Raw genomic sequence first — 24,931 nt, 5'->3', positions numbered from 1 at the left:
GGTTGTGGTGATGATGTTCTTGTTGCTGTTGTTGTCGCTGCTGCTTGCTCGTGTATTGCAGTGCCTTCAACGCTTCTCGCACTGACTTTCGCTTGCTTTGCAACAAACAACTGCACACTCCTATCACCGTGCTTGCCTTGTTGTGTACTCCGCCTGCCCCAGGCATGCGAGATGAAGAGGACAACGGCGCTTGGAGAGACAGATGTCGTGGTTCCTGCACACGCGCCGTCACAGCCATCCTCATCGTCGTCATCAGCACAGCAGCAACAGCAGCAACAACAAGATGAGGCTGATGATGTTGAAGCTGTTCAAGAGGAGCTGAACGTTGTCAGTCTGTAACCTCGCACTCTGTGTGTGCGTGTGTGTGTGTTTCTTCAGTAAACGAGACGGTGGTTAAGACTTTACTACTGTGGTGCTCGCGACGGACGAGCAGCCGACAAACGTGCGGAACAGAGCGACACGAAACGGCTCGCAACACTCACACAGCCCAGACGGGCATTGTCGATGAAAATGCACACGCACAGAGAGAGAGAGAGAGAGAGAGAGAGAGAGAGAAGTGTGTGTGTGTGTGTGTGTGTGTGTGTGTGTGTGTGTGTGTGTGTGTGTGTGTGTTGGTGGTTCGATGCTACGCAGGTTGACCAAGGCAACTGCAGTTGACAAATTCCCAGGACGCTCAGCCGAGCATGCTACCACTTGGGTGCGCGTACAACTGGTACACCACCCTCTGCAAAACAAAGACATGGGGGTAGGAAGTTGTGTGTGAGCAAGCAAGCAGTACAGGAAGGAAAACGGCCGCAAAGGATAGAGGCGGGGGGCTGAACGAGTTGTCAGCAGCCATCGCCAACAAACACACACACACACACACACACACACACACACACACACACACACACACACACACACACACACACAGGCACGCACACGCGCACATCAATGCATACGAACTGCGGAATGCAGAATGCACACGAGATGGAACCAAGGGCGGACCTGTCGCTTCAACATCTCCAGATCTTCCTTTGCCTTGGAAAACATGTTCTCCAGCACGGCTGGGTCTGCCTCGCCCTTTGCTTGTCTGAAGCCTTCACGGACTCGCCGGACTGCATATGACCTATCACCACGCAAAACAAAACACAGTAAGCCTCACTTCACCGCAGCACAGAAACGAACACACACTCACACAGAAAAGTACCCTCCCACAAGCGACACAACACACAAACCCACCTGACGTTGTAGGAGACAAACCCCTGCGCTTCGCGCAGCATGCGACGATACAATGACAGCGCCTGTGACCTGGTGTTGCGTTGAGAACCCACGCAACAAAATAAATAAAAAAATCAAGGGACGCGGTGAGGGTACAGCTACGAGGACGAAGAACCACATCGACAAGGCCAAGACCGACCATGGCCAGGCAACGACGCCAACGCATTGGAGCCGGCCAGCCCAAGGAACACGCATATCCGTCCGTCAACACGCTGCAACACCGCGCAGCACACCACGCACCTCATCTCTGCTGCTTGTGTGTGTCAAGACGCGCAACAAACATGTAAACTGAATTCAGTCACTTTGTGGTCCCGACTGGATTCAGTGTTTGCTGACACACACAACTGAAAGGCGAGCAAACTCAAGCAAGCAAGCAAGAAGCAAGAAGACAACCACAAAACATACCCACCACAACATACACGACGACAACCTCACATCACGTCATGGCATGGACGGCGTGGCTGACGGTGGAGGAAGGAGACGGCGAAGCACTCGCTGTGGCACCCAGCGACCGCATTGTGCTCCCATCATCTGCATTGCATGAGCTGCACGACCGTATGGAGCTCGGTAAGAGATTGCGTGCGTGTGTGCGTACGTGTACGTGCGTGTGTACGTGTGTACGTGTGTGTTTACGTGCGTGCGTGCGTGCGTGCGTGTGTACGTGTGTGTGTGTACATGCGTGTGTACGTGCGTACGTGCATGTGTGCGTGTGTGTGTACATGCGTGTGTGCGTGTGTCTGTGTGTGTACGTGTGTCTGTGTGTACTTGTGTGCGTGTGGATAATCGTGCATTGCCATTGAATGATTTTGGTTCACCTCAGCGTTCCCACACACTTGTGTGCACGCTCGTTCCCCTCCCACAAACACGCACGCACTTGTAGGGAAACCTCTGCTGCTTCGAGCAGCTGTCCGCAAGATTTCCAAGGCGGAGGACAAGGTCGCATGCAGTGTGCATAGCTTCAATGCCCCAGAGAACACAGCCATCGTTCCCGGCTGGCTCTTGCAACAACTCAAGCTCAGCCCCGGCTCAAAGGTCAGGCCCAGACGAGATGTTGTCTGCGCACATTGGCCACGTGCTGCACTATATGTAACCCTTCCATTCGCTATTCCCAACACAAACACAACACCAACGCAAGCCAAAACACCCAGCTCCTTCGCCCACTCAATTGAACACCCACATCTGTGCAGATCTGGCTTGAGCTTGTGGACGAGCTGCCCACGGCAGAGTTTTGCCGCTTTCGCGTGCTTGACGAAGCGTTCTTCAAGCTGCAGAACCACAAGGCCGTCCTGGAGAGGGCACTGGAAGGCAACTACCGCACCCTCACAGAGGTAGATCACTACTTGTGTGCGTGTGCGGTGAGAGTGTGTGCGTGTGTGTGCGTGTGTGGTGAGAGTGCGCGCGCACAACGTCCCTTGACCCCTTAGTACGTCGCCAAGCCGCGCAGCACCATGCAGCCACATGCCGGCTCACACCGCGGCACGCACATTTACCACTGATGCCGTTCCCTACAGGGGTCCACCATCCGCGTGGACCATCTCGGCATCGCATACAAATTGGAGGTCCTCGAGCTCTTGCCGGAGCGCCAGTGCTCTCTCATCGACGCAGGTGAGTGCCTGTGTGTGCCTGTCTGTGTCTGTGTCTGTCTGCCTGTCTGTCTGTCTGTTTGTGTGTTTGTCTGTCTGTTTGTCTGTTTGTCTGCGTCTGTGTGTATCTGTGTCTTTTGCTTTCGATTCATACAAACCCACCTCACTTGCGGTTGCATGCATGTGTGTCTGTGTGCAGACCTGGAGGTGGACTTGACCGGCATGGTGACGGAGAAGCGGGACGTGGTAGCCAGTGGTGGTGGTGGAAACGTCCTGTTGCTGGACAGCACTTCTGGGGCCGCCGCTGATGCAACATCAAAGTCCTACACCACCCTCAAGCTGTCCTTGCCCCAGTGCACCCCTTTTCAGGTTTCCTATGAGGTACATATGCAGCCCCTGACTCGCAATCGCTGCACAGCGATCACACGAAGAATACACCCACATATTCACAACCACACCCATGCATACGCACACACATGCACAAATACACATGCACCAACACAAAAGCACGCACATGCACACAAACACACACGCACACACGCACACATTTCCACACTCCCTCACACAGCACAACCTCTAATGTTCCTCATCACCACCACCGCCGCCACGATACAGGCGCCGAGCCGCGGCGATGTTGAGATGTACATTTCTCCGGCGTCACACACGGAGTCGCCAACGCGCAATCTCTTCACGCACACATGTACAGAGGACGACTATGACCGTCGCGGAACCATCACCGTCAACGATCCGAAAGAAACGACATGGTGAGTGAGTGTTGCTCGCTGTTGTCCTTTCGTTCGCTGTCCGTGACACGAAGCAGTTAGTGCACTGGCACAAAGAGATTCACAAAACCCAAGAGCAGGCACACACACACACATACACATACACACACATGCACACACACGCACGCACGCACGCACGCACGCACGCACGCACGCACACACACACACATGCACGAAAACTCAGCACGCACACTCAGCACGCACACTCAGCACGCACACTCACAAACACACTCGCTTGGACAGGTTTGTTGCCGTTCGCGCGTACGGGTGCGATAAGACGCAGGTGAAGCTACGGGCAGCGTCACTTGAGCCTGAGGAAGAGGAAGAGCAAGACGAGCAAGAAGGCCAGACCACACAACAACAACAACAGCAACAGCAACAGCAGCAGCAGTCCATGGTAGTGGATGGCACTTGCGATTTGAATGCACAGGCGACGCAGCGCTGCGATAACTGCGGGCACGACGTCCCTGCCATGTCGTTTGCACGCCACGTCGCATTTTGCCGGCGCCACAACGTCGTGTGCGAGCGGTGTGGGCGTGCCGTGCGTCGAACAGCAATGGGCGAGCACTTCCACTGCGATGCGTGTGAGCAGGCTGGGCGACCGTTCGTCTGCGACAGCGAGCACGCAAAGGCAAAGCACATTGACTTGTTCCACTCCACCACCCTGCACTGCGATTGTGGTGCCTCCCTACCGCTGCTGGAGATGCAAGAGCACAAGGCCAAGGTATCAACACATGTGTGTTTGTGTGTATGCGAATGTGTATGTGTACGTGCTGGTGTGTGCATGTGGGTGTGTTTGTATTTGCCCCTTTCGCGTACAGCTTTCTTGCCACAAGCCCACTGGCTGCACATTGCTTCCACCTCCTCCCCCAACCCACCCCAACCCACTGCCGCCACCAGACGTGTCCGCTGCGCGTGGTGACGTGCCGCTTCTGCTTCAACACCATGCGTGCGGGCCGTGCCCCATCAGATCCCCGCGACCGCCTCGCCGGCCTCACCCAACACGAGGTCCCGCTGCCTGCCCGTCTGTGTGTATCTGTGTGTGCCTGTGTGTGTGTGTGTGCGTGTGTCCGTGTGTGTGTGTGTGTGTGCGTGTGTCTGTGTGTGTCTGCGTGTATCCGTGTGTGTGTGTGTGTGTGTGTGTGTGTCTGTGTGTGTGTGTGTTCTTTCGTCTGTGGCTGTGGCTGTGGCTGTGTGTGTTCTTTCGTCTGTGGCTGTGGCTGTGGCTGTGGCTGTGGCTGTGTTTCGATGTGTCACTCGCTTTTTTGCCCTCTTTGCCCTTTCCCTTCACTCGAATGACTCTCACACTCTCGTGAACATGGCCACGACTGTCACGCAGAGCGAGTGCGGCAGCCGGACTGAGACGTGCGCTGTCTGCGGTGCACGCGTGCGCCTGAAGGACATGGAGATGCATCAGGCCCTCCACGCCAACCAGCACGACACAGCAGGCACCGGTGATGTCACGGCACAATCCCATGCACCCGCAACCGCAACGACAGCAGCAGCGCCCACCGCGAGCAGAACGACATACGTTGCAAAGCCAATCACGGATCCCCAGCAACTCGCTCGCATGCGCGCACAGGCCTGGAGCAGGTTGGAAGCTGCCTTGCATTGTGTGCCCGTCCGTGTATGTGTGTGTGTGTGTGTGTGTTCGTGTTCGTGTTTGTGTTGTTTTTGTGCGTGTGTGTGGATGTGTGTATGTATGTGGTTTGTGCATGTATGTGCGTGTGTGTGTTTATTTGCATTCATTTGCATTATTTTGCATTCGGGCTGCATTCGGGCGGCACTTCTGTTTGTGTGCACCTGCCGCCCTGTGTGCGCGCAACAACTCGTTCCACCTCACCCACACCACCTGCTCTGCCTCGCCCACACCACCTGCTCTGCCTCACCCACACCACCGCTCCACTGTTGTGTTTCTGCGCCACCAGAGCCGGATTTGAAGACCGCGTACCGGAAATTCCATCCGTTCCCGGATTTTCAACAGAGCACGAACTGCAGCAGGACATGGTGACACGACACAACGCCACGACGCACCACCACCAGCAGCAGCAGCAGCAGGCACCGGTGGCGAGTGGGGTCGAGGCGCGTGTGTGTGCAAATGACGGCTGCACGAACGAAACGACAAGCGAACTTGGCGTCTGCAGGCAATGTCGCAATCGCGTACGTTTGAACATGAATGAAGGGGAGGGGGACGGTGGCTGGTGTGACTGCCGGTCAATACGGCGCGTGGCGGCGCCTGCAGCTTGCTCTTTCCCAACACAACACACAGCACAGCCCTACGTAAACACACACGTCACACACGCAAGTCACACACACACATCACACAACTCACGCACACACACACGCGCGCACACGTTAACACTCGCACACCTCATCATCACAGCTGAGCGAACTCTCTGGCATGTCCGTGGACCATGCTGACAAGAAGGAGTTTATTCGCATCCTCGTGAAGGCATACTACAATATGGTGTGTTGTGTGTGCGTGTGTGTGCGTGTGTCCTTCCCTGCTCGCTTGCCCCGCCTCTCTATCTCCTGTGTTGTGTGCGTCTCACAGCACCGGCCACGTGTGCGTGTGTGTGTGTGTGTGTGTCTGTGTGTGTGTGTGTGTGTGTGTGTGTGTGTGTGTGTGTGTGTGTGTGTGTGTGTGTGTGTGTGTGTGTTCCACTGCGGCCATGGCATCCACTCCGACATGCGTGTGCGCGCCAGGCGACCATTGGCTGTGGCAGTGAGACCTGCACCAATCCGTACTGCGTGTCTTCGCCAAAGTTCAGCGGCGCTGCAGAGACATCAGGTTTGTGTCCGCACCTTGCTCTGTGTGCTTGTGTGTGTGTGTGTGTGTGTGTGTGTGTATGTGTGTGTGTGTGCTTTTGTGTGTGTGTGTGTGTGCAAGGAGCTGAAAGTCATTGAGTTTGCCCGCTTGCAGCCTGCTGGTGTTCATTTGCAAGATGATGTGTTTGATCTGGTAGTCCTGCGTTTCTCATCACCACTTGTAACTCCTCGTTCGTTGGCACATGTACACACAAACGCACTCACTCTTTCACACACACACACGCACGCACGCACGCACGCACGCATGCACACACACACAAACACGCACGCACGCACTCTATCCCCCTCCCTTCAGCGTTGGCGACGGACTGTCTTCAGCGTGCGCAGCAGTACCTGCACCAGCCGTCGGTCGTGTTTGTGTGCCGCACATGATGTGGTGCTCGCTCTCAATGCACAAGCACGTTGCATACTGTTTGTTGGGTTGGGAGCTCCCCCGCGCTGTGTAACATACTGCGTGGTACGCGTAGATAAAAGTAACAATCAACGTCATGCGTGACTCTGTACGCGCTGCAAGCAACAAACCAATACAAGTGCAGCAACATCACGCGCGCACAAACACACACAAACACACGCACAACCTCACACCCAAACACGCACAAACACGCACAAACACCCACACACGCACAAACATGCAAACACACGCACACGCACAACCTCACACAAACACACACACACACACACAAGCAAACATGCGCACGTGCAAGTATCGTCGTCCCTGTCCTGGTGATTGCAGTCTCTACTGGCCTTGCTCTAGCCCAACAGGCGCTGCTTCGCCTCGTGGAAGATCTGTACCGCCCGCGCATACAACCGCTCGTCGCAGTGGTTGTACTGCTTGAGCATGTGCACCAGCGTGGCGTTGGCGCGAATGGCGTCGCGCAGCGGATCTGACCGCGACGCGCGCACGTGTTGCTGGAACAGCTGGCTCTCCGGCACGCGCGGCGGGGGCGGGGCCTCTGGTGGGCGGATCAGCGTGGCCTTGAGCATGTGCAGACCATCCTCCATCTCCTCGTTCAAGAGCACAACAGCCATCTCCTCCAGACGCATCAGCGCATTGTCGCACTGCTGCGACGTGATGTTCGGATCGAAGTACGAGATGCCTACAAGCAGATCCTGTGCGCGAAATTTGGCGAGGGGTTTGGTGCGGCATGGGTTGAGCAGCAGGGGGGAAGCAAAAGCAGGGGGTGGCAAGGCGGTTGTTGTGCTTTGGACGATGGATGTGTTTGAAATGCTACATTGTCTCATACGCACACACGCCTGCGTACACACATCCACAAAACGCACACACACACGCACACACACACACTCACACACACACACACGCACGCACACACACACATACCGCCATTTCGTTGTGGACCGGCGTGAGCTTGAGAAACGTCTCAAAGTCACCGTCGCATATGGCAGCTTGCAGGTCTTCAGGGGAGTTAATCAGCCAAGGGAGAGGAATGAGCTTCTTTTGGGCCTCCTGCGCCAGCTCCTCCGAGCCACGGTAGGGACAGGCTGCCCGCACGAAGAAGAAGAAGGACAGCAGACGGTCCACGGGGTCACGCAAGAGCATCACCGTGTACATGCGCCCGTTGCCATACCCTTTCCTGTCGATGAGCGCACGCTGCACGTTGGAGAACCTGGAGCGCAAGAGTGGAAGCATCAAGTGGCTGCACTCCCCGCATTGCTTGTACGTCGTCATGAGCTCCGGGCATCGCGAGCAGTCCCACGTGTACAAGCACTCCGCGCACACCCCAAGCCCCGGCACACAGTGGTTCTCACACCATCCAGCCTGACAAATGAGTGTCATGTGCAAGAATGTGGAGCGGTGAGTCGAGTCAGGTCAATCACAGCTGAACCACCACACACCAACGCAGCGAAAAGGCGCAGTTCACACCGCTCCTGCACCCACATATACACAGCAACAACACACAACGCACATAACACAGCAGCAGAAGCACAGCAACACTGACCTGTCTGAAGAAGGAGACAAGGGAAGTTGACCCAGTTTTGCGTGGTCGAATGTATGCGATGCGGTCGTCAGGCCCCAGAATCGTCGGTTCAATCCACGCTCCATCACACACATCAACCCCTACTGCCAGCACCAAGAGCACCACCACTGACAACAACACCAACATCCGCACGCAGCGCCCAAACACAACAGCCATCCTCCTTCCGCACTCGAAGTTGGGAAGATTTGTGGAAATTTTCCATAAATCATCGCGCGGCTGGCAACGACGACAAACAAACACCATCCAGCAACACATCCACGACAATGGGAGACTTCTCCACGTCGCTGACGCTGTCGGCACTCAAGGACTTGCTGGCAACGCCTCAGGAAAATGAAGAGGATACTGCTGACAACAACAAGTAGTATGTGTGTGCGTCTCTGTATGTGTGTGTGTCTGTATGTGTGTGTCTGTGTGTGCGTGTGTGTGTGTGTGTGTGTGTCTGTGTGTGTGTGTGTCTGTTAGGCTGTGTGTGTGTGTCTGTGTCTGTCTGTGTCTGTGTGGAAGCAAATAGTTCCTTGTTTGTGCTTTATTGCCCGCAGCCAACGAAGCAGTCATCTCACACTGAGGCTTTTGCCTGCGCTGTCCCTTCAGCTCTGCGGGACCCGCCTTTGCAACACCGGGAGGCATTGCATCGAGCAGCACGGGCAATGGCACTGAAGCACAGCCTGCGATGGTGACACGCAAGTCAGCCAAGGACAAACAGATTCGCCAGGCGCAGCAAGAAAAGCTGGCAAACTCAAAGGACATCTGGACAGAGGACGAGGTCGAGTCGGAAAATCACGCAACCATTGACGATGACGACAGACCAGAGCCAAAGTATGCATCACACGTTGCTGCCTGTTGGGCATTGTTGAGAACCCCCTTGCCTGTCTTTTCCCATTCCCGCCATCATCAGCGCTGCGATGGACACAGTGTTGCTACCTTTTCCTTCGCTCATGGGCGTGCACTGTCACAGGTACACTTTGCACTTTAAACAGGCAGTTACACCAGAGGACATGTATCTCGGAATGAGTGGCCGTAACCCTTCTAGTCACAGCTGTAACGAGATTGTGGTGCGTGTGTTTGTCTGTGCGTCTGAGAGTGGCTGTGTATCTGTGTCCGTGCGTCCGTGTGTCTGTGCGTATGTGTGCTTGTGTGCGTGTGTGCTTGTCTGTGTGTCTGTGTGTGTCTGTGTGCGGCTGTGTATCTGTGTCCGCGTGTCTGTGCATATGTGTGTCTGTGCGTATGTGTGTCTATGGGTGGTCCAATCGTAAGCAGTTTGCATCTCCATGCTGTTGCTCTGCACAAGTCCCTGCACGTCATGTCGGTGCCACTGCCACCTCCACGTTTATGCTGCACATGGCTCCGCCTCCTCTCCTCGCAGTCGCAACACCTCCCTCATCCTCCACATACTCACTCACACTCCCCCCCCCCCCCGCTTTCCCCCGTGCGCTGTTCCACACGTGCAGGTGGTGGTGGAGCTGCCGGCCCACGACGTCAAGCACGTTGACTTGCAAGTGAAGCGGGAGTCCATGAACGTGCTGACGCCAACACACCGCCTCAACCTCACGCTGCCACACCCCGTACGTTGCCTTGCACGCACTGTGCCGATGGTTATGTTTCTGACACACTACACGCTCAATCACCTTGCATGCAGACCACCACCCATAACAACCACGTTCATTCACCTCATCACCACAGTGTTGTCTCACCACAGTGTTGTCTCTGCGTGTGACACCTCCACCTCCCGTCCCGCTCCACCTCCAATCTCTCTCGCGCAGGTTGATGACAAGAACGGCAAGGCGCAGTGGATTGCAGACAAGCAGCAGCTGCGGGTCACCCTGCCCGTGAAGCGTGACTATGACTTCCTCCTTGAATCGTGATGGCCGAGTGGCGGCGTGATGTGATGGTGTTGGCGAACGTTCGTCGTTTGGCAACTACTGTATTTCTATGAAAACAGCCAGCAGGGACACGCCAGCAACGCACATACTGGCATGTGCATGCACGTGAAAACGGGGGAACAAAGCTTCAAATAGTCTGTAACGCAAGTAAAAGGAACAATATGATGAACAAGTATTGCGTCAGGGGCAAGCAAGTACGCTGGTCAAAAAAATGCGGCACAGCAAGGCAGACAGAAGAGGGGAAAGGTAAGAAGAGGGGATTCAAACTGAACAAGGCATGCAGAGAAATGTGCACAGCATTGCACACGAGTACATGCAGATGTGCATGGGCAAGCCGGGGAAGGACATGAAATGGGATCAGCGTGTGATGAGGACGAGTTTCGAGTCTTCGTCTTCCCACTGGCTCTGCATCAGCAGTGGCCGGCACCCGTCTGGCACACGCTTCTTCTCGCCACTCGCTGCAGGTTTGAGGGAGGGGGTGTGTGAACATGGGCATGCGTTTGTGGGTGAGGATTTGCGTATGCGCTTGTGAGTGAGGGTGTTGTGTTTGACAGGGTACGTTTCACTTCTCTCTCTCTCTCTCTGTGTGTGTGTGTGTGTGTGTGTGTGTGTGTGTGTGTGTGTGTGTCAGCGGAGAGTGATCACGTCTTGCGCTCGTGCAATCACACACAATCACACGCAATCACACACCTGAGACAAGGAACAGAGCGTATGCATCGCTGTTGTCTGCTGGAAGCTGCATCTGCACACCGCGACCAACATCAGCGATGGAGCAATCAAGATAAGCTATGATGAGACGTGCGGGGCAAAAAAGCATGTGGCAAACACGCACACACACACGCACACACACGTACACACACACACGTATACACACACACACACGTATACACACACATGCACGCACACGTCCATACACACACACCTCCTCGATGAGGGTCTTGGTGACGCGGGAGGCGGCGGTGGTGTGGGGGACGTACACCTTGTGGCGAACAAGGGCAGTCTCATCGTCTCGCGACTGCGCAAAGACCGTCAACAGGCCTGTGCACACATGTGCGATGTTGCAGGAGGGGGAGGGGAACCGTAGTTGTGAGATCGAGCATACGACAATGCAGTGCAAACGACTGCAGGCGCAGGCACCAGCCACACATGCACGCACACGTCGCAGATGCATGTATGCACGCAAATGAACGCACCTTTGCCCTGAGTGTCTGTGGCGAGGCGGAGAGAGCTGTTTCTCTTCGATTTCTTCTCCGTCGTGGATGGCCGCTGTCAAATATTAACACACAAGCACACGCACACACGCACACGCGCACACAAGCACACACGCACACACGCACACACGCACATGGAAGTGTCAAACACGCACGTGAGGTGACCAAGTCAACAAGGCGCAGCCACAGCTGTAGCTGTCGTTGTTGTTGTTTCAATCAATTGCACACACACGCACACGCACGTGCCACGTACTCGTTCTGGTGCTTCTGGTCGCACCCGCACCCGCTTCTTCAAATCCTGCGCGGAAATCCACGCGACAGCGGCAGGGCAGGGGGAGGAGGGGGCGAGGAGTGTTGATTAGTTGCACAGGAGCGGAAATTGCATCACAGCATCCCTCACGAACCGAACCAACGACGAACGCACAGCACAGCCTACGCATTATTCATGGCACATGCGTACACACACATACACACACACACATACACACACATACACACACACATACATGCAAACACACACTCACTCACCCCGAGCGTGACGAATGACTGCGTCTTTGCGGAGTCCTTGCACCAGCGGACGACATCGGAGAAGAAGCGCGCCTTGTGCCAGGCATTGTCCAGTCTGGACGCACGTGCACGTGTTTCAGTTGCAACAATGCAATATAAGCGCAATTAGCGGTGGAGTTCGGGCGGTGGAGGGGATAATGTCAGGACGACAGGCGAGCTGGCACGCCCGTGTCGTGCAACACACGGTGTACACCACACACACACACACATACACAACACAACACGGTGTACACCACACACACACACACATACACACAACACAACACGGTGTACACCACACACATACACAACACATACACACATACACAGCACAATCAATACACACGGTGTACACCACACACACACACACATACACACAACACAACACGGTGTACACCACACACATACACAACACATACACACATACACAGCACAAATCAATACACACGGTGTACACCACACACACACACACATACACAACACAACACGGTGTACACCACACACACACACATACACAACACAACACGGTGTACACCACACACACACACACATACACACAACACAACACGGTGTACACCACACACATACACAACACATACACACATACACAGCACAATCAATACACACGGTGTAAACCACACACAACGACACACACACACACACGAACACATGACACGCGACACACGCCAGCAACAACAAGTGGGCAGGAGCTGTACCGCTCGAGGGCGCGTTGTGCGACGGAGAGGATGCCGTCAATCTCTTTCGCTTGCGGGCCCAACGCCTTTCGCAGCGCAAACTGCAAAGCAATCACCTGGCTGCTGGCGGAGAGCCACAGCCGCGCATACTGCTGAGTCAGCACGGGCTGGAACCGCTGCCACATCAGCAGCTCAAGCGACCTGGGGGTCAGTGTGATGGTGGTGGTGGTGAGAAAGTGATCAGATGACACATACCGTTTGTTGTTGTTGTTGTTGTTGTTGTTGTTGAAGTTGTTGTTTAAGTTGTTGTTGTTGTTGAAGTTGTTGTTGAAGTTGTTGTTGAAGTTGTTGTTGTTGAAGTTGTTGTTTAAGTTGTTGTTTAAGTTGTTGTTGAAGTTGTTGTTGTTGTTGAAGTTGTTGTTGTTGTTGTTGTTGAAGTTGTTGTTGAAGTTGTTGTTGAAGTTGTTGTTGAAGTTGTTGTTGTTGTGGTGGTGGTGGTAGAAGGGCTGCGTCTGCACGCTTCCAAGCAAGTCACACGCGATCTTGCACACTCGCAAACACACTTACAATCACAGACACACAGCCCCAACCCTACCCCTCTCCACAAACAGACAGCGCCAATACCAGCTCTGTCCCGTACTTTGCTGCGAGGGTGATGTGCTGTCTTGATTCGGCGACGGCCACCGCCTTTGTGTCTAGTGAGTAGTCCTCGTCCGGCACGACTACCAGCAGCGATGTCGACGCGTTCAACTCAATCACTTCGGGCGTGTACAGCCGATACTGCATGCGAGCAAGCGGCGAATGGGTGGACATGGGTACGATGTGTGTGAGTGCGAATGGCCGTGTGTCTTTTGCATGTGTATGAGGGAACAACCGCTCCATGAGTTTACCCTTCTCATCTCGCTTCCACCCCCATCACGACGACCAACACCGCCAGCCAAGAGTGGGTGGTTTCATCGCCGCCGTCTCACCTTGAGAGCGGATGTCTCGTCCACCCTCGACTCCTGCAGGAGCTTTGGTCCGGTCTCCAGAATGCGCTGGGCAAGCTCGCTCCCTGAGCGTTGGCAGGACGGACAGATGCACAGGTGCACAGGCGCACAGGCGCACAGGTGCACAGGTGCACAGGTGAGCGCTGACGCATATATTCATTAGGTGTCAGGTGGTGGGCACACCACAAAACACACCGGGCCAATAACAGAAGGACAGCACAACAACAACACAAACGACAGTGTAACCCAGAGACAACGCAACAACACCACACAATGACAATGCAACAGCATAGAACAATGCAGGACACAGCCCACCGTGTGTTGCTGTGCCCGAGCGATCATGTGTTGTGGTGCCGTTGGTCTCCGCCTTTCGCAAAAACGTCCACTCGTCCTTGGAGACGTGGTTGTGTGCACGCAGCCTGCAGGGGCAAGCACAGAGTGTGCAGGACGTGGGAAAGGCGTTTGAATTGCAGCAGAGAAAGCAGGGCCGTGTTCGTGAAAATGGCGCGAACGTGGACAGATGGGGGTGGGGTGGGGGAGAGGATGAACACGCGCGACGGCGAGAACACAAAGATCGGCATAACAAGGCGGTAAGCCGCGCCTTTCCACACACACACACACACACACACACACACACACACACACACACACACACATACACACACATCACACACACACACGCACACACACACACGCACGCACACACACACACACATCACACACGCACGCACACGTGTGCAGTGAGCGAACCTGTGGCACGGGGGAAGGTTTGGACTGCTCTTGCGCGTGGAGATGCGCAGGCCGTTGACGGTGCTGTGGGGAAACACAGATGCAAGGTAGAGGCCGGGCTGCAGTGGATCCAGACACCCGCGGCCATACTCAACCATGGACGACAGGGCACCAAGCAGGTTGCTGTTGTCCTGTGAAGTGCAGTTGGTCGTGGTGGTGGTGGTGGTGATTGTGGTGGTGGTCGTCGTCGTCGTCGTGGTCGTTGTTGTGGTCGTGGAAGAGGGCGTCGACAGCAGGTGGGATGTGCGGTTGACACATGCGCGAGTGAGATGCCGGAATGTCGGGATAGGGGACGTCAATTAAGCACGTGCACACTCAAAGCAGAATAACCCGCACAACAAGCATGTTCTGGGCAAATTTCACACATGCACACATTCACACAAACGCAGCACATACAAACAAGGACACAAACAAGAACACGCGCACACACACGCACGCACAAAACAAACACACATACACACAAACATACATGTAGACACACACACAAAAAAAAAACCAAGCAAACTGACCTTGAGCGCGGATGACGAGGTCCACGTGAGGTTTGTCTTGACATCAGCGCGGGCGACACCGCTGCATGCGACGATGGTGGTGGCGCCACACTCCTCCACGAGCGGCTGGAAGTACACAACACCGAGATTGACGGCACCGACCGCGTGCTGGATGGCGGCCACGGCCTCGGCGGCGCGGCGGCGGGTGTGGAGCGAGTGCACGTCCCCGCTGAGGAGCGACATGAAGCGCGAGAAGCGCCACGAGAACGACAGCATCTGCAGGAACTGCAGCACAGAGAGAGGGGGGAGGGGAGAGATGGGTGGTGTAGTGTGGTGTGGAAGAAGCACTTGTGAGGACTGAAAATGGCACTTCGATACAAACATACACATGTACATATGTACACGCAAACGCACATGCACGCACACCCATACACACGTACGTATACACACGCGCACACACACATACACATACACACACACGTATACCCATGCACGAAAGCGCGCTCTCGTGAACGTTTGTCAAACCTGCACGATGGCTGCGACGTCCTGTGTGCCAATGTGCTCGTCAACGAGGACACACGGGAGAGTGGACCCGTGCGCCAGCACCGAATTGCGGTCGTTGCGGTCAAACACACACGCAGCAAAATACAGCCCGCTGTGAAGAGCAAGGCGAGATGCACATGGAAGCGCATCAGCACATGTAGATGAGGAAAGAGTGAAGTGGCATTGAACAGCTTGGACATGACAAAGAGAGAAGAGTCATTGCACGACAAAACATGCGCACAGAAATCCGCACACATACACACACGCACGCGCACCGCTTTGTTGGTTTTGTCAACTTGAGTGAATGGCCAAACTTCTGGTTCTTCTTTGGCAGCGGCAGCGTGTCCAAGAGAAGGCCCTCGCCAGCCTGGCATGTGTTGCGACAGCCGTTCAGCATGGGGCGGGGCCCAAGTTGAGGTGAGGTGAGGTGAGGTGAGGTGAGGTGAGGTGAGGTGAGGGGACGCAGCAGGAAGCACACAGTATAATCACACACAAGGGAGCGTACACAATGCCGCACAAAGGCACACAAGCCATGCAGCACAAGCACTGTGAGCACCACACCGCGTTGCTTTTGTTCCTTTCCAACAATCAACGCCAACAACGACATCCACGCACATCCACGCACCAATTGCTCCTCGATGCTTGCAAGCTCCCTGTGCAGCGGCTCGATGCGTGAGGGCGTATTGTCGACCTCTCGCCACGACGACGGCACCAGGAACGGCGGCGTCGACTGCACAGCAGGGCCCACCCCTGTCGGCACACACGCACCGTGCACGTGAGCAAGCAGAGGGGAGGGGGGTGTTGGGTGAGGGATAGGGGTAAGGACGGGAGCAGTCGATGAATATGGTAAGGTGGTGATGCTGAGGAACAAACACACACACACACACACACACACAAAACACTACAGGGTGGAAGCATTTGCAGCAGCACAATCACATCAACACATTCACATTCGCGCACGTGCACGAGCGGGTGACCACGGCAATTACCGGTCATGTTACAGCTGGCGACGCGCACAAAGCACGGTTTGCCCTGCACAATCAAAGGAATGCGCCCACCGCAACAAGGGTCGTCAGCTGTCAGGTGGAAGCGCACACATTGACAGAGTGGCGCGCTCACCCATGCACGCTCGCACACACACACACACACACACACACACACACACACACACACACACACACACACACACACACACACACACACACACGCACGCACACGCACGCACCCACACACATATACACACACGCACATTCACACACGTACACAAGACCAACGCGCTCGCACCTGTGGGAGTTGTGTGAGTGTGAAATCGGAGACAACGGCTGGAATGAAGATGTGTTCCGCGTCCTCAAAGGAGGGGGAGTTGCTCCACAGCACTAATAAAAGCAAAACACACGATGGCAGTCACATCAAGGTGAGGTGGTGGTGTGCTTGCACGTGCACGCACATTCACACGAAGCTGGGGCACCAAACGTTCGTTGAGTACACCAACTCTCCAACCTGCCACCTGCACGCTCTTCCTGTCCTCTGTTCCTCCAACACCACCAGCAACACCAGCACCACCGGCACCTTTGTATCGGGTGACGACTGCGCCGCCATGGTCAAGGACGTCGGAAATGTGGACAGTGATTGCGTCAGGAGCACTGGTAGAGAGGCGCACGTTGCGTGGTGCGGCGGGCTTGCCGGCACTGCGGTATACCTTGTGCCACTTGCGATACAGCGACACAGACCGCTCGCAGATGACCCGACTCTCCTCGTGCTCCTGAAGAGGGCGAGGTGAGTGAGCGTGTGTGTACGTGTGTGTATGTGTGTGTGAGTGAGGTGAGTGAGTGAGTGTGTGTGTGCGTGAACACGTGTTAGCGTGATGATAAAGAAAGAGAAGGCGGCAGTCATCAAGACGGAACAATACACCGTGCTGTGCAAACATGATCAAGACGGAGCAATACACCGTGCTGTGCAAACATGATCAAGACGGGAGCAATACACCGTGCTGTGCAAACATGATGAGGATTTGCCACCCATCTCCTCTCCTGTCACAATCCGCCTCCAAGACTGGGCTGTTGTGCACCTGGTACAGATTTCTTGCGCCGGCCTTGATGTCGTCCAGGATTTTCCCCAGCGCAATCTGCCCAGTGCAAACATCGACCACACCAAGAGAAGGAAAGAGAGAGAGAGAGAGAACACAAGTGAGCGCCAGCCAGCGGTCGTCGCGTGTGTGTGTGTGTACCCTCCCCCTCCCCCTCCCCCAAAAAAATCATGCCTGACCTGCTTTGCACGCAGCAGCACCTCCAAGCGGCGCTCCCGCACTTTTGGATCCACATCTGCCACCACAGCACCATCACATGCACGTGAGCTCAAGTCCAATTGCTGTGACGAGGGAACACCTCACACCTGGCAACACACACACATACACACATATGCACACATACACACACGCACACCCAAAAAGGCAGCATCACCGTCCTCGCAACCACGCATGTGAACGAACAAGCAACCAAAGCGCAGACACGCAATGTGACTGTGGCAGCAACGCACATGCTTCTGTTTCGACACCGCCGTACAGCTGCAGCAGCTTGACGCAGCCAATCTGGTTGAGCATGACCGCAAGGTCAAGCAGCGTGTGGCCGTCAGCATCGCACCTGGTGTTCCCACATGTGAGGGGGGACAGAGAGTGTGAGTGAGAATGTGAGTGAGAGGGTGAGGGTGAGTGAGAGTGTGAGTGCGAGTGTGAGTGTGAGTGTGAGTGTGAGTGAGAGTGAGCAAGGACGACATTGGGCGTAAAGGCATGGAAGTGGGACGTGCCAGGAGGAAGGGGTGCTGCATGTGGAGAAGCACGAATGCTGGCGTAACACAAGGCAAGCACACAGAACCCACCACAACAAGCTCAGCCAATGTTCACACACAGGTGCGCCCACCAACATGCACATGCACGTGCACACGCACAGCCAGCCACACACACACACACACACACGCAAGGATCGAAGGGTACGCACGCGTTGGCGTCGACACTGTCTGATTCGAGGAGCTCGCTCAGCCGCTGCAGACGGCCCTGCTCAATGCTCTCAATGGCCTCCTGCACGTGCTGTCGCGTGTCCTCTTTGCCGCGCCGCTTTGATGGGGTGTCGCTGCGCAGGATGGTGCGGAGGAGGCGGCTGGACGGCGTGCGCGGGGCACTGCGGCCGCTCTGCTGCGACGATGATGAGGACTGCCGCGACATGGCGCGCGGCGTTGCGGGCGCCGTTGCCGGCATCCGGGGCGTGGGTTTGTTGGTGCGCTTGTCGTCGATCATTGGCGACTGTGGCGGCTGTGGGAGGCGGCGCGTGCGCCTGGCCACCACCTCCTCAAACGCCTTCTGCTGATCGCGGCAGAGCACATTCACGTCGCCCAGGTTCTGCGCACCCACATGCAAAAAGTGCTCAAAGTCCACGGGCAGGCTGATGTTGGGGTTCTGGTCCTCCAGCTCTGATTCGCTGATGTCTTGCCCGCGCCGGTACGGCATGTGCTCGCCGTCCTGCAGCGGGGAGGGCGGTGCCCGTTGGGGAGAGCTCATGGCTCACTCTATTCACGTTGGCGAGGCTGCCCCTCCCTGGATTAGTCCCTTGCGTGAGTGTTCGGCTGATGTCGCGCTGGTGGGTGGGTGGATGTGTAGATCGGATGGGCTGCTGCTCTGGATTGCCGGTGGCTGGTTGGTTGGCCTTGGCCTTTTGGTCGCGGAAACTTGCCAGCAACACAGCAGCTGGCCGTTGTCAGAACGTAACTAAGCTCCAATTGGCAGCTTCACGTGTGTGTGTGTGTGTGTGTGTGTGTGTGTGTGTGTGTGTGTGTGTGTGTGTGTGTGTGTGTGTGTGTGTGAGAGTTTGGGCTTGGGTGCAGGCCTTGGCTCCTCCTGCTTTCTGTCCAGGGTTGTTCGAGTCCTCTTTCAACACCCCCAACACGCACGCGCACGCACGTTTACCTCGTCTTCAAGGGCTGCTTTGGGGGCTGCGAGACTTCACACAACACAACACAACCCACCAGACAGATGGCCGGCAGCGGAGATGACGCCAAGGACACGATTCCGAGAGGCGGGAAGATGCCTGCTTGGTTGCGGAAAGGACCAGACACCTGGCGTTGTGTTTGTGGTTGTTGCTTGTTTGTGGGTGTGTGTGGCTGGCTCGTTCTGGCTGGCTGGGTTTTTTGGGCGAACAAGATTCCGGCTTATTCGGCAAAGATTTACAACAATCCTCTACAATCACATCCAGCCATTTTTGTGGTGTCGCAGAGCAACACAACAACATCGCACACCGCCGCACGGCAATGGTAATGGTGCTTGAGCTGGTTCCATACGGCAGGGACCGGTCGTCTGAGTGGCGGTGGTTGGCAGCTGTGTGTGTCAACACTTGACTGTGCTGCATGCATTGTTGGCTTAACCTTGGTGGCTTTTTTCATTGCTTGGTTTTCTTTCTATCTAGCCGCAGCTTGCTGCTTGGTGACGTGTCCGCCTTCGTTTCCGTTTGTGTGTCTGTTTGTTTGTCTTGCAGGCTGACACACCCAAACCTGCCACCACCACCACGACACCTGTCACCGACAGCGCTGCAGCGCCAGCGCCAGTTCGGTACAACTACTACCAGGTACGACGGTTGCTCAGGGGGTTTGATGTGCATTTTTTGTGCTTGGCTGTGGGTTGCTCAACGCTGGTCGTCGAACAGGACATGCCTTCACCCTTGGCTGCGCTCGCTCTTGGCCATGGTCGCTCTTGGCTGCGTCCGCTGACCTTGGCTGTGGTCGCCGTGATCCATTCGCTGGCCTTGTTTTCATTTTTTCCGCGCTTGTGCTGTGCGCACGTCGTGTTTGTTGTGCTTTGTGTGTGATAGTCAAACACGGAGGTGGTGGTCTCCTTTGTGCTGAAGAAGCTGAAGCCAGAGGATGTGCAGGTGACACTGACGTCGACACACCTCACGCTCCGTGCCAAGCTGCCGGACGGCACAGAGGCCCTCTTTGATGAAGACCTCTTCTCAGACGTGGAACCCGACTCGTACACCTTGCGCGTTGTGCCAGTCAAGGTGAGCCACGGATATGTGTGGGTGGGTGCATGTGTGTGTGTGTGTGTGTGTGTGTGTGTGTGTGTGTGGGTGTGTGTGTGGGTGTGGGTGTGGGGAGTGGGTGGGTGTGTGGGTGAGTGCGTGGGTGGGTGTGGGTGTGGGTGTGGGTGTGTGGGTGTGGGTGAGCAAGTATGTGCATGTGCGTTTGTGTGCGAGCAAGTATGTGCATGTGCGTTTGTGTGCGTGCAAGTAAGTATGTACATGTGCGTCTGTCATGACGGTTGCCTTCAACCGCAACGAAAACACCTGCTCAACGCCGTGGTGTGCCGGCCGCTTGTTGCCGCTTCTCAGGTGGAGATGAAGCTGAAGAAGAAGACACGCATGCACTGGTCCGACTTTGTCAAGCCAAAGAGCGTAGAGCAGGCCCCAAAGCCCGCTCGAAAGCCGCGCACAACCGCAGACTGGGACCGCCTCGGTGTGTGTGTCTGTGTGTCTGTGTGTCTGTGTCTGTGTGTCTGCGTGTGTCTGTGTCTGTCTGTCTGCCTGCCTGCCTGCCTGCCTGCCTGTGAAAGTGTGCTTGTGTGATGTACAATTCGCACTGACGGCAGCCACTCACCTCAATGCCTTCCAACACGTGGGCCTATTGTCCTCTGCGACTGGTGCCACCGCTGCGGCGATGATGCTATTCAGGGCGGGAAGTTGAGGAGGAGGAGAAGACCGAGAAGCCGGAGGGCGAGGCCGCAATGCAGAAGCTCTTCCAGCAAATCTACGGCGACGGTCCGCTGCCGCTCAATGGGTGTTGGTGTTGTGTGTTGTGTGTTGTGTTTTGTGTTGCTGTTGTGTTTTGTGTTGCTGTTGTGTTGTGTGTTGGTGTTGTGTGTGTTGGCGCACATAGCCTCAGGGTGCTACGCCCGCTGCTTCACTTGCCCTTGATCACCTTCGCCGCCAGACCTCATCTCCTCACACGCCCATCCCCATTTCATCGTGCCACGTGTGTAGGAAGCGATGAGGTGAAGCGGGCGATGATGAAATCGTTTGTGGAGAGCAACGGCACCGTCCTCAGCACAAACTGGGACGAGGTCAAACAGTCAAAGGTCCGTACATGCTTGTCCTGTGCGTGTGTCTGTCTCTGTCTGTGTCTGTCTCTGTCTCTGTCTGTCTGTCTGTCTGTCTGTCTCTGTCTGTGTCTGTGTCTGTGTGTATGTGTGTGTGTGCTTGTCTCGCCCCCGCCCCTCTCCCACTCTCTCCTCCATCCCACTTCTTCGAGCCTGCTCACGGTTGGTGCATCGCATTCTACTTCCCCCCCCCCTTCCCGCTGTGCTGGCCGTTGCAGGTGGAGGTGAAGCCCCCGGATGGGGTGGAGTTCAAGCCGTTCAAGTGAACGACAGCAGCAAACCAAACCAACAGCTCTACATTCCATCTTGATCCCCCTCCCACACACACACACACACACACACACACACACACACACACAGCCACGCGGATCAGGCACAAACTACATACCAGCTTTTGTGCCCTTTCCAGCGTTCACTGTTTGCTTATTTTTGCACTCTTTCATCTTCCACAACACATAGCAGACTCATACGCACCCACATGCACATAACACTCATATGCACATGCACACACAACTGCATATGCATACACACCCTCTCCATTTCCCCCCTCTGTGTTGTCGTTCCATGTTACATTACACCCGCTGATTCGCGCAATTGTGAACGTATAAAACCGCGCAATCCCGCGCATCCCTCGTGTGTGACGAATGACTGACTCTTCTTCTTGTTGTTCTGTTTGTTTGTTGTTTGTTATTGTGAAGATGGACCAGTACGACAGGGAGTGAACAAGACAACGGGTGGCGTGCTCCTACAACCCGCAAACACACCACGTCATCCACATACACACGCACACATACATGGAAGGTACTCGCTTGTGCGCACAGCACAGCAGCATCGTAACGACATGAACACACACGATCTTCACCAGCCGTCAAACCAATGCAAGGCACGACACCCAAACACGACAGGGTGTCACCCTTCACCCTTAACACCGGACACAAACATCATCCACAAGCACAACAACTGCTTCGCACACCATGCATCAGCTCACGTGTACATGAATGCATGTGCATGCGTGTATGTGTGTGAGTGTGCGCGCGCGCGCGAGTGTTGTTGTTGCTGCTGCTGCTGTTGCTGTTGCTCAGCGCTTGAAGGCGGGCGAGGCCTCCACCGCCGTGTGCACATCCACCATCTTCTCGGAATCGCGCGGGTCTGGCCACACAACACGGCGTCATCGTGGTGGGAGGGTGGTGTGAGATGATGGGCTCGCTTGGCATTGATTCACCAACATACCGTTGACACCAGCAAAAGCAAGGTTGTCTAAACAGACATGCAGTTGCGCCAAACACACAGTTACAACAACCACACGGTCTACACACACAAGACACGCCGTCACACCGTTGAGGAAGTCGTCAAAGTCCATGACGCCCAGGCGGCCCGTGGAGACGTCGAGGGCGAGGTGTGAGCTGTGCAGCGACGGCAGGCGCTGGTTCTGCAGTTGCACAAGCACATCAACCACACACACGCACACGCACATGCACACGTGCACGTGTTGGGCACAGTGAACAAGCTCGTGAGCAGGTGTGGTTTGAGACATGCACAAAGTGCCGCAACGCCGTTTGTGGTGGTGGTGATGTTTCCTCTCTTCGTGTGCACTTGACCCCCGGGGTGTGACAAACCTGTGCATAGATGGCCCGCTCCAGTTTCACGAGCTGCGGCGCAGCAGGGCCCTGGGAAACAAAACACAGCAGATACATGCGTGACATTGATGAGATGACAAGCGACGGATGACAGTTGTAAGCATGGCTGTACCGTGCATGTGCATGTGTGTGCGTGCAGCGGTGGGAATCGCACTCCAGCCACAGTGTGTGCCTGTGGCGACGGACGCCTTGGTGTGATGGTGTACCTGGATGGCGCCCATGATGCTCATCTTCAGCTTCTCATGGTGTGCTTCGTGCTGTACCAAACCCAACAAACCAAAACAGGCGCGTGATGGTGGTGAGTCGGTGGGTGGCGATGGTGAGTGGTGGTGAGTGGTGAGAGTGTGGGTGTCAAGGCGAAAAGGCGGCTAGGGAGAGCGTTGGTGTTGCGACGAAACAAACGCAAAGCAAGGAGCAGGGACATGCGAACGTAACGTGTTTGTCAAACACACGCTCGCGCGCGGTGGCAGGGAAGCGCGAGCCTGCCGCGCGCGAGCCTGGCGGCAACGCTCGACACCATTAACAGCCCCAAGCTCTCTCACCTTTGCCTGTGCCACTTCGACAGGATGCTTGGGGGCGACCTCGGCCCGTGCAGAAGTCGGCCTGCAACAAACAAAGCGTGCCATGTCAAGCACGCACGTCAGACATAAGGAGTTCATACAAGGACGTACGTTGTCCACACTCACAAGTACACACTTATTCACACTCACAAGTACACACAAACGCACCCTTTGCGAAGGGTGTCGTGGCATCCAAAGGGCCCGGAGGTGGGTTGTGTGTTCAGCGGCGCATCGCCTTCAGGGCGGATGGTGGGAAAGTGGCGGCTCTGTTTTGTCACAGCAAGAAAGAAAGAAAGAAAGAAAGAAAGAAAGAAAGAAAGCGACAACAACACATGAGAAGCAAACACCCACAATCGACCCATCTCTTGATTGATCAAAGCTGTGTTCGCGTGTGTATCTCTCTCTCTCTCTCTCTCTCTCTCTCTCTCTCTCTCTCTCTCTCTCTCTCTCTCTCTTTCCCCGGTTTCTCTCGCTGCGCGCACGCATGCATCCGCGTGTCTAATTCCTCCATGCACGACACCAAACAGCAACCCGTCGCCACACAACCACACCATCTTGCTTGCTTGCTTGCTTCTTGTGTTCCTTCCGTTGTTTGTCGATCAAATGCAAAAAGTCAAAATTGACCAACAGCCATAAAGTCAAATTTGCCTTCTCCTGAACACACACCCCTTTCTCTTTTCCCCACCTCCCGCCGTTGATGTTGTGTCTTTTGCCTTGAGCATTCATGCACATCAATCCAACACACACACACACACACACACACACACATACAAGTGGCACAAGGTTTCAACGTCCGCCCTTTGCGACCTCGCCATCACCAGTCGAGGCTACTTGCGGTGCCATTGTCAGGCCCTCGGTCCTGAAAAGGTGAAGGATATGCGTGCGTCTCTCTGTGTGTGTTGGTTTGCTGGTGTCTCACAGAGATTAGTTTGTTTGCTTTGCACGCCGCCTTCAAGTCAACTTGTTGTTCATCGCTCTCACACACACTCACGCACATCCACACACA

The 24,931-nt window shown here is 55.4% G+C and overlaps 8 protein-coding genes across 8 annotated transcripts in view; 4 read left to right on the top strand and 4 right to left on the bottom strand.

Annotated features, from left to right (window-relative positions):
• Positions 1 to 339, top strand: part of PTSG_02248 (tRNA 2'-O-ribose methyltransferase) — a gene marked incomplete at its 3' end in the record, with an annotated part of 3,013 nt that extends 2,674 nt beyond the window's left edge. Inside the window, exon 6 of the mRNA XM_004996676.1 lies at positions 163 to 339. Within this exon, the coding sequence (XP_004996733.1) occupies positions 163 to 339 (177 nt within the window). The remainder of the gene's footprint in view (positions 1 to 162) is intronic.
• A 334-nt stretch (positions 340 to 673) lies between these two features.
• PTSG_02247 (uncharacterized protein) lies at positions 674 to 1,505 on the bottom strand (the record flags this gene model as incomplete). Its single annotated transcript, XM_004996675.1, has 4 exons — positions 674 to 724; positions 988 to 1,108; positions 1,222 to 1,290; positions 1,501 to 1,505. The coding sequence occupies 4 exons, from the start codon at positions 1,503 to 1,505 to the stop codon at positions 674 to 676; spliced, it is 246 nt and encodes an 81-aa protein (XP_004996732.1).
• Positions 1,506 to 1,570: 65 nt separating this feature from the next.
• On the top strand, positions 1,571 to 6,995 carry PTSG_02246 (uncharacterized protein). Its single transcript, XM_004996674.1, has 13 exons — positions 1,571 to 1,827; positions 2,141 to 2,292; positions 2,448 to 2,588; positions 2,772 to 2,865; positions 3,043 to 3,224; positions 3,459 to 3,607; positions 3,869 to 4,349; positions 4,526 to 4,633; positions 4,965 to 5,218; positions 5,554 to 5,785; positions 6,009 to 6,092; positions 6,332 to 6,416; positions 6,750 to 6,995. Exons 1-13 carry the CDS (start codon positions 1,704 to 1,706, stop codon positions 6,824 to 6,826), a joined length of 2,163 nt encoding a protein of 720 aa, XP_004996731.1. The 5' UTR covers positions 1,571 to 1,703; the 3' UTR covers positions 6,827 to 6,995.
• Positions 6,945 to 8,641, bottom strand: PTSG_02245 (uncharacterized protein). Its single transcript, XM_004996673.1, has 3 exons — positions 8,413 to 8,641; positions 7,794 to 8,231; positions 6,945 to 7,564 (listed from the first exon to the last, which is right to left on the bottom strand). Exons 1-3 carry the CDS (start codon positions 8,605 to 8,607, stop codon positions 7,205 to 7,207), a joined length of 993 nt encoding a protein of 330 aa, XP_004996730.1. The 5' UTR covers positions 8,608 to 8,641; the 3' UTR covers positions 6,945 to 7,204.
• A 20-nt stretch (positions 8,642 to 8,661) lies between these two features.
• Positions 8,662 to 10,498, top strand: PTSG_02244 (uncharacterized protein). Its single transcript, XM_004996672.1, has 5 exons — positions 8,662 to 8,812; positions 9,043 to 9,267; positions 9,407 to 9,503; positions 9,900 to 10,013; positions 10,212 to 10,498. The coding sequence occupies exons 1-5, from the start codon at positions 8,715 to 8,717 to the stop codon at positions 10,311 to 10,313; spliced, it is 636 nt and encodes a 211-aa protein (XP_004996729.1). The 5' UTR covers positions 8,662 to 8,714; the 3' UTR covers positions 10,314 to 10,498.
• Positions 10,345 to 19,756, bottom strand: PTSG_02243 (uncharacterized protein). The gene is made up of 23 exons (XM_004996671.1): positions 19,548 to 19,756; positions 18,586 to 19,367; positions 18,128 to 18,231; positions 17,858 to 17,913; positions 17,661 to 17,717; positions 17,162 to 17,354; positions 16,877 to 16,968; positions 16,582 to 16,624; positions 16,218 to 16,342; positions 15,868 to 15,959; positions 15,575 to 15,704; positions 15,071 to 15,334; positions 14,523 to 14,692; positions 14,088 to 14,191; positions 13,755 to 13,837; positions 13,424 to 13,563; positions 12,805 to 12,984; positions 12,071 to 12,164; positions 11,796 to 11,840; positions 11,525 to 11,597; positions 11,254 to 11,369; positions 11,022 to 11,073; positions 10,345 to 10,789 (listed from the first exon to the last, which is right to left on the bottom strand). Exons 2-23 carry the CDS (start codon positions 19,140 to 19,142, stop codon positions 10,689 to 10,691), a joined length of 2,871 nt encoding a protein of 956 aa, XP_004996728.1. The 5' UTR covers positions 19,143 to 19,367; positions 19,548 to 19,756; the 3' UTR covers positions 10,345 to 10,688.
• A 91-nt stretch (positions 19,757 to 19,847) lies between these two features.
• PTSG_02242 (uncharacterized protein) lies at positions 19,848 to 22,364 on the top strand. The gene is made up of 7 exons (XM_004996670.1): positions 19,848 to 19,891; positions 20,113 to 20,202; positions 20,446 to 20,634; positions 20,965 to 21,088; positions 21,304 to 21,390; positions 21,613 to 21,707; positions 21,947 to 22,364. The coding sequence occupies exons 1-7, from the start codon at positions 19,889 to 19,891 to the stop codon at positions 21,992 to 21,994; spliced, it is 636 nt and encodes a 211-aa protein (XP_004996727.1). The 5' UTR covers positions 19,848 to 19,888; the 3' UTR covers positions 21,995 to 22,364.
• Positions 22,365 to 22,392: 28 nt separating this feature from the next.
• On the bottom strand, positions 22,393 to 24,537 carry PTSG_02241 (uncharacterized protein). Its single transcript, XM_004996669.1, has 7 exons — positions 24,477 to 24,537; positions 24,094 to 24,191; positions 23,908 to 23,968; positions 23,572 to 23,622; positions 23,345 to 23,395; positions 23,064 to 23,157; positions 22,393 to 22,877 (listed from the first exon to the last, which is right to left on the bottom strand). The coding sequence occupies exons 1-7, from the start codon at positions 24,477 to 24,479 to the stop codon at positions 22,807 to 22,809; spliced, it is 429 nt and encodes a 142-aa protein (XP_004996726.1). The 5' UTR covers positions 24,480 to 24,537; the 3' UTR covers positions 22,393 to 22,806.
• Positions 24,538 to 24,931: the final 394 nt, after the last annotated feature.

The sequence above is a fragment of the Salpingoeca rosetta genome (assembly GCF_000188695.1).
Source record: "Salpingoeca rosetta unplaced genomic scaffold supercont1.5, whole genome shotgun sequence".
Taxonomy (NCBI): domain Eukaryota; class Choanoflagellata; order Craspedida; family Salpingoecidae; genus Salpingoeca; species Salpingoeca rosetta.
Note: the sequence above shows the minus strand (reverse complement) of the source record. Positions and strands in the feature narration are given on the sequence as shown.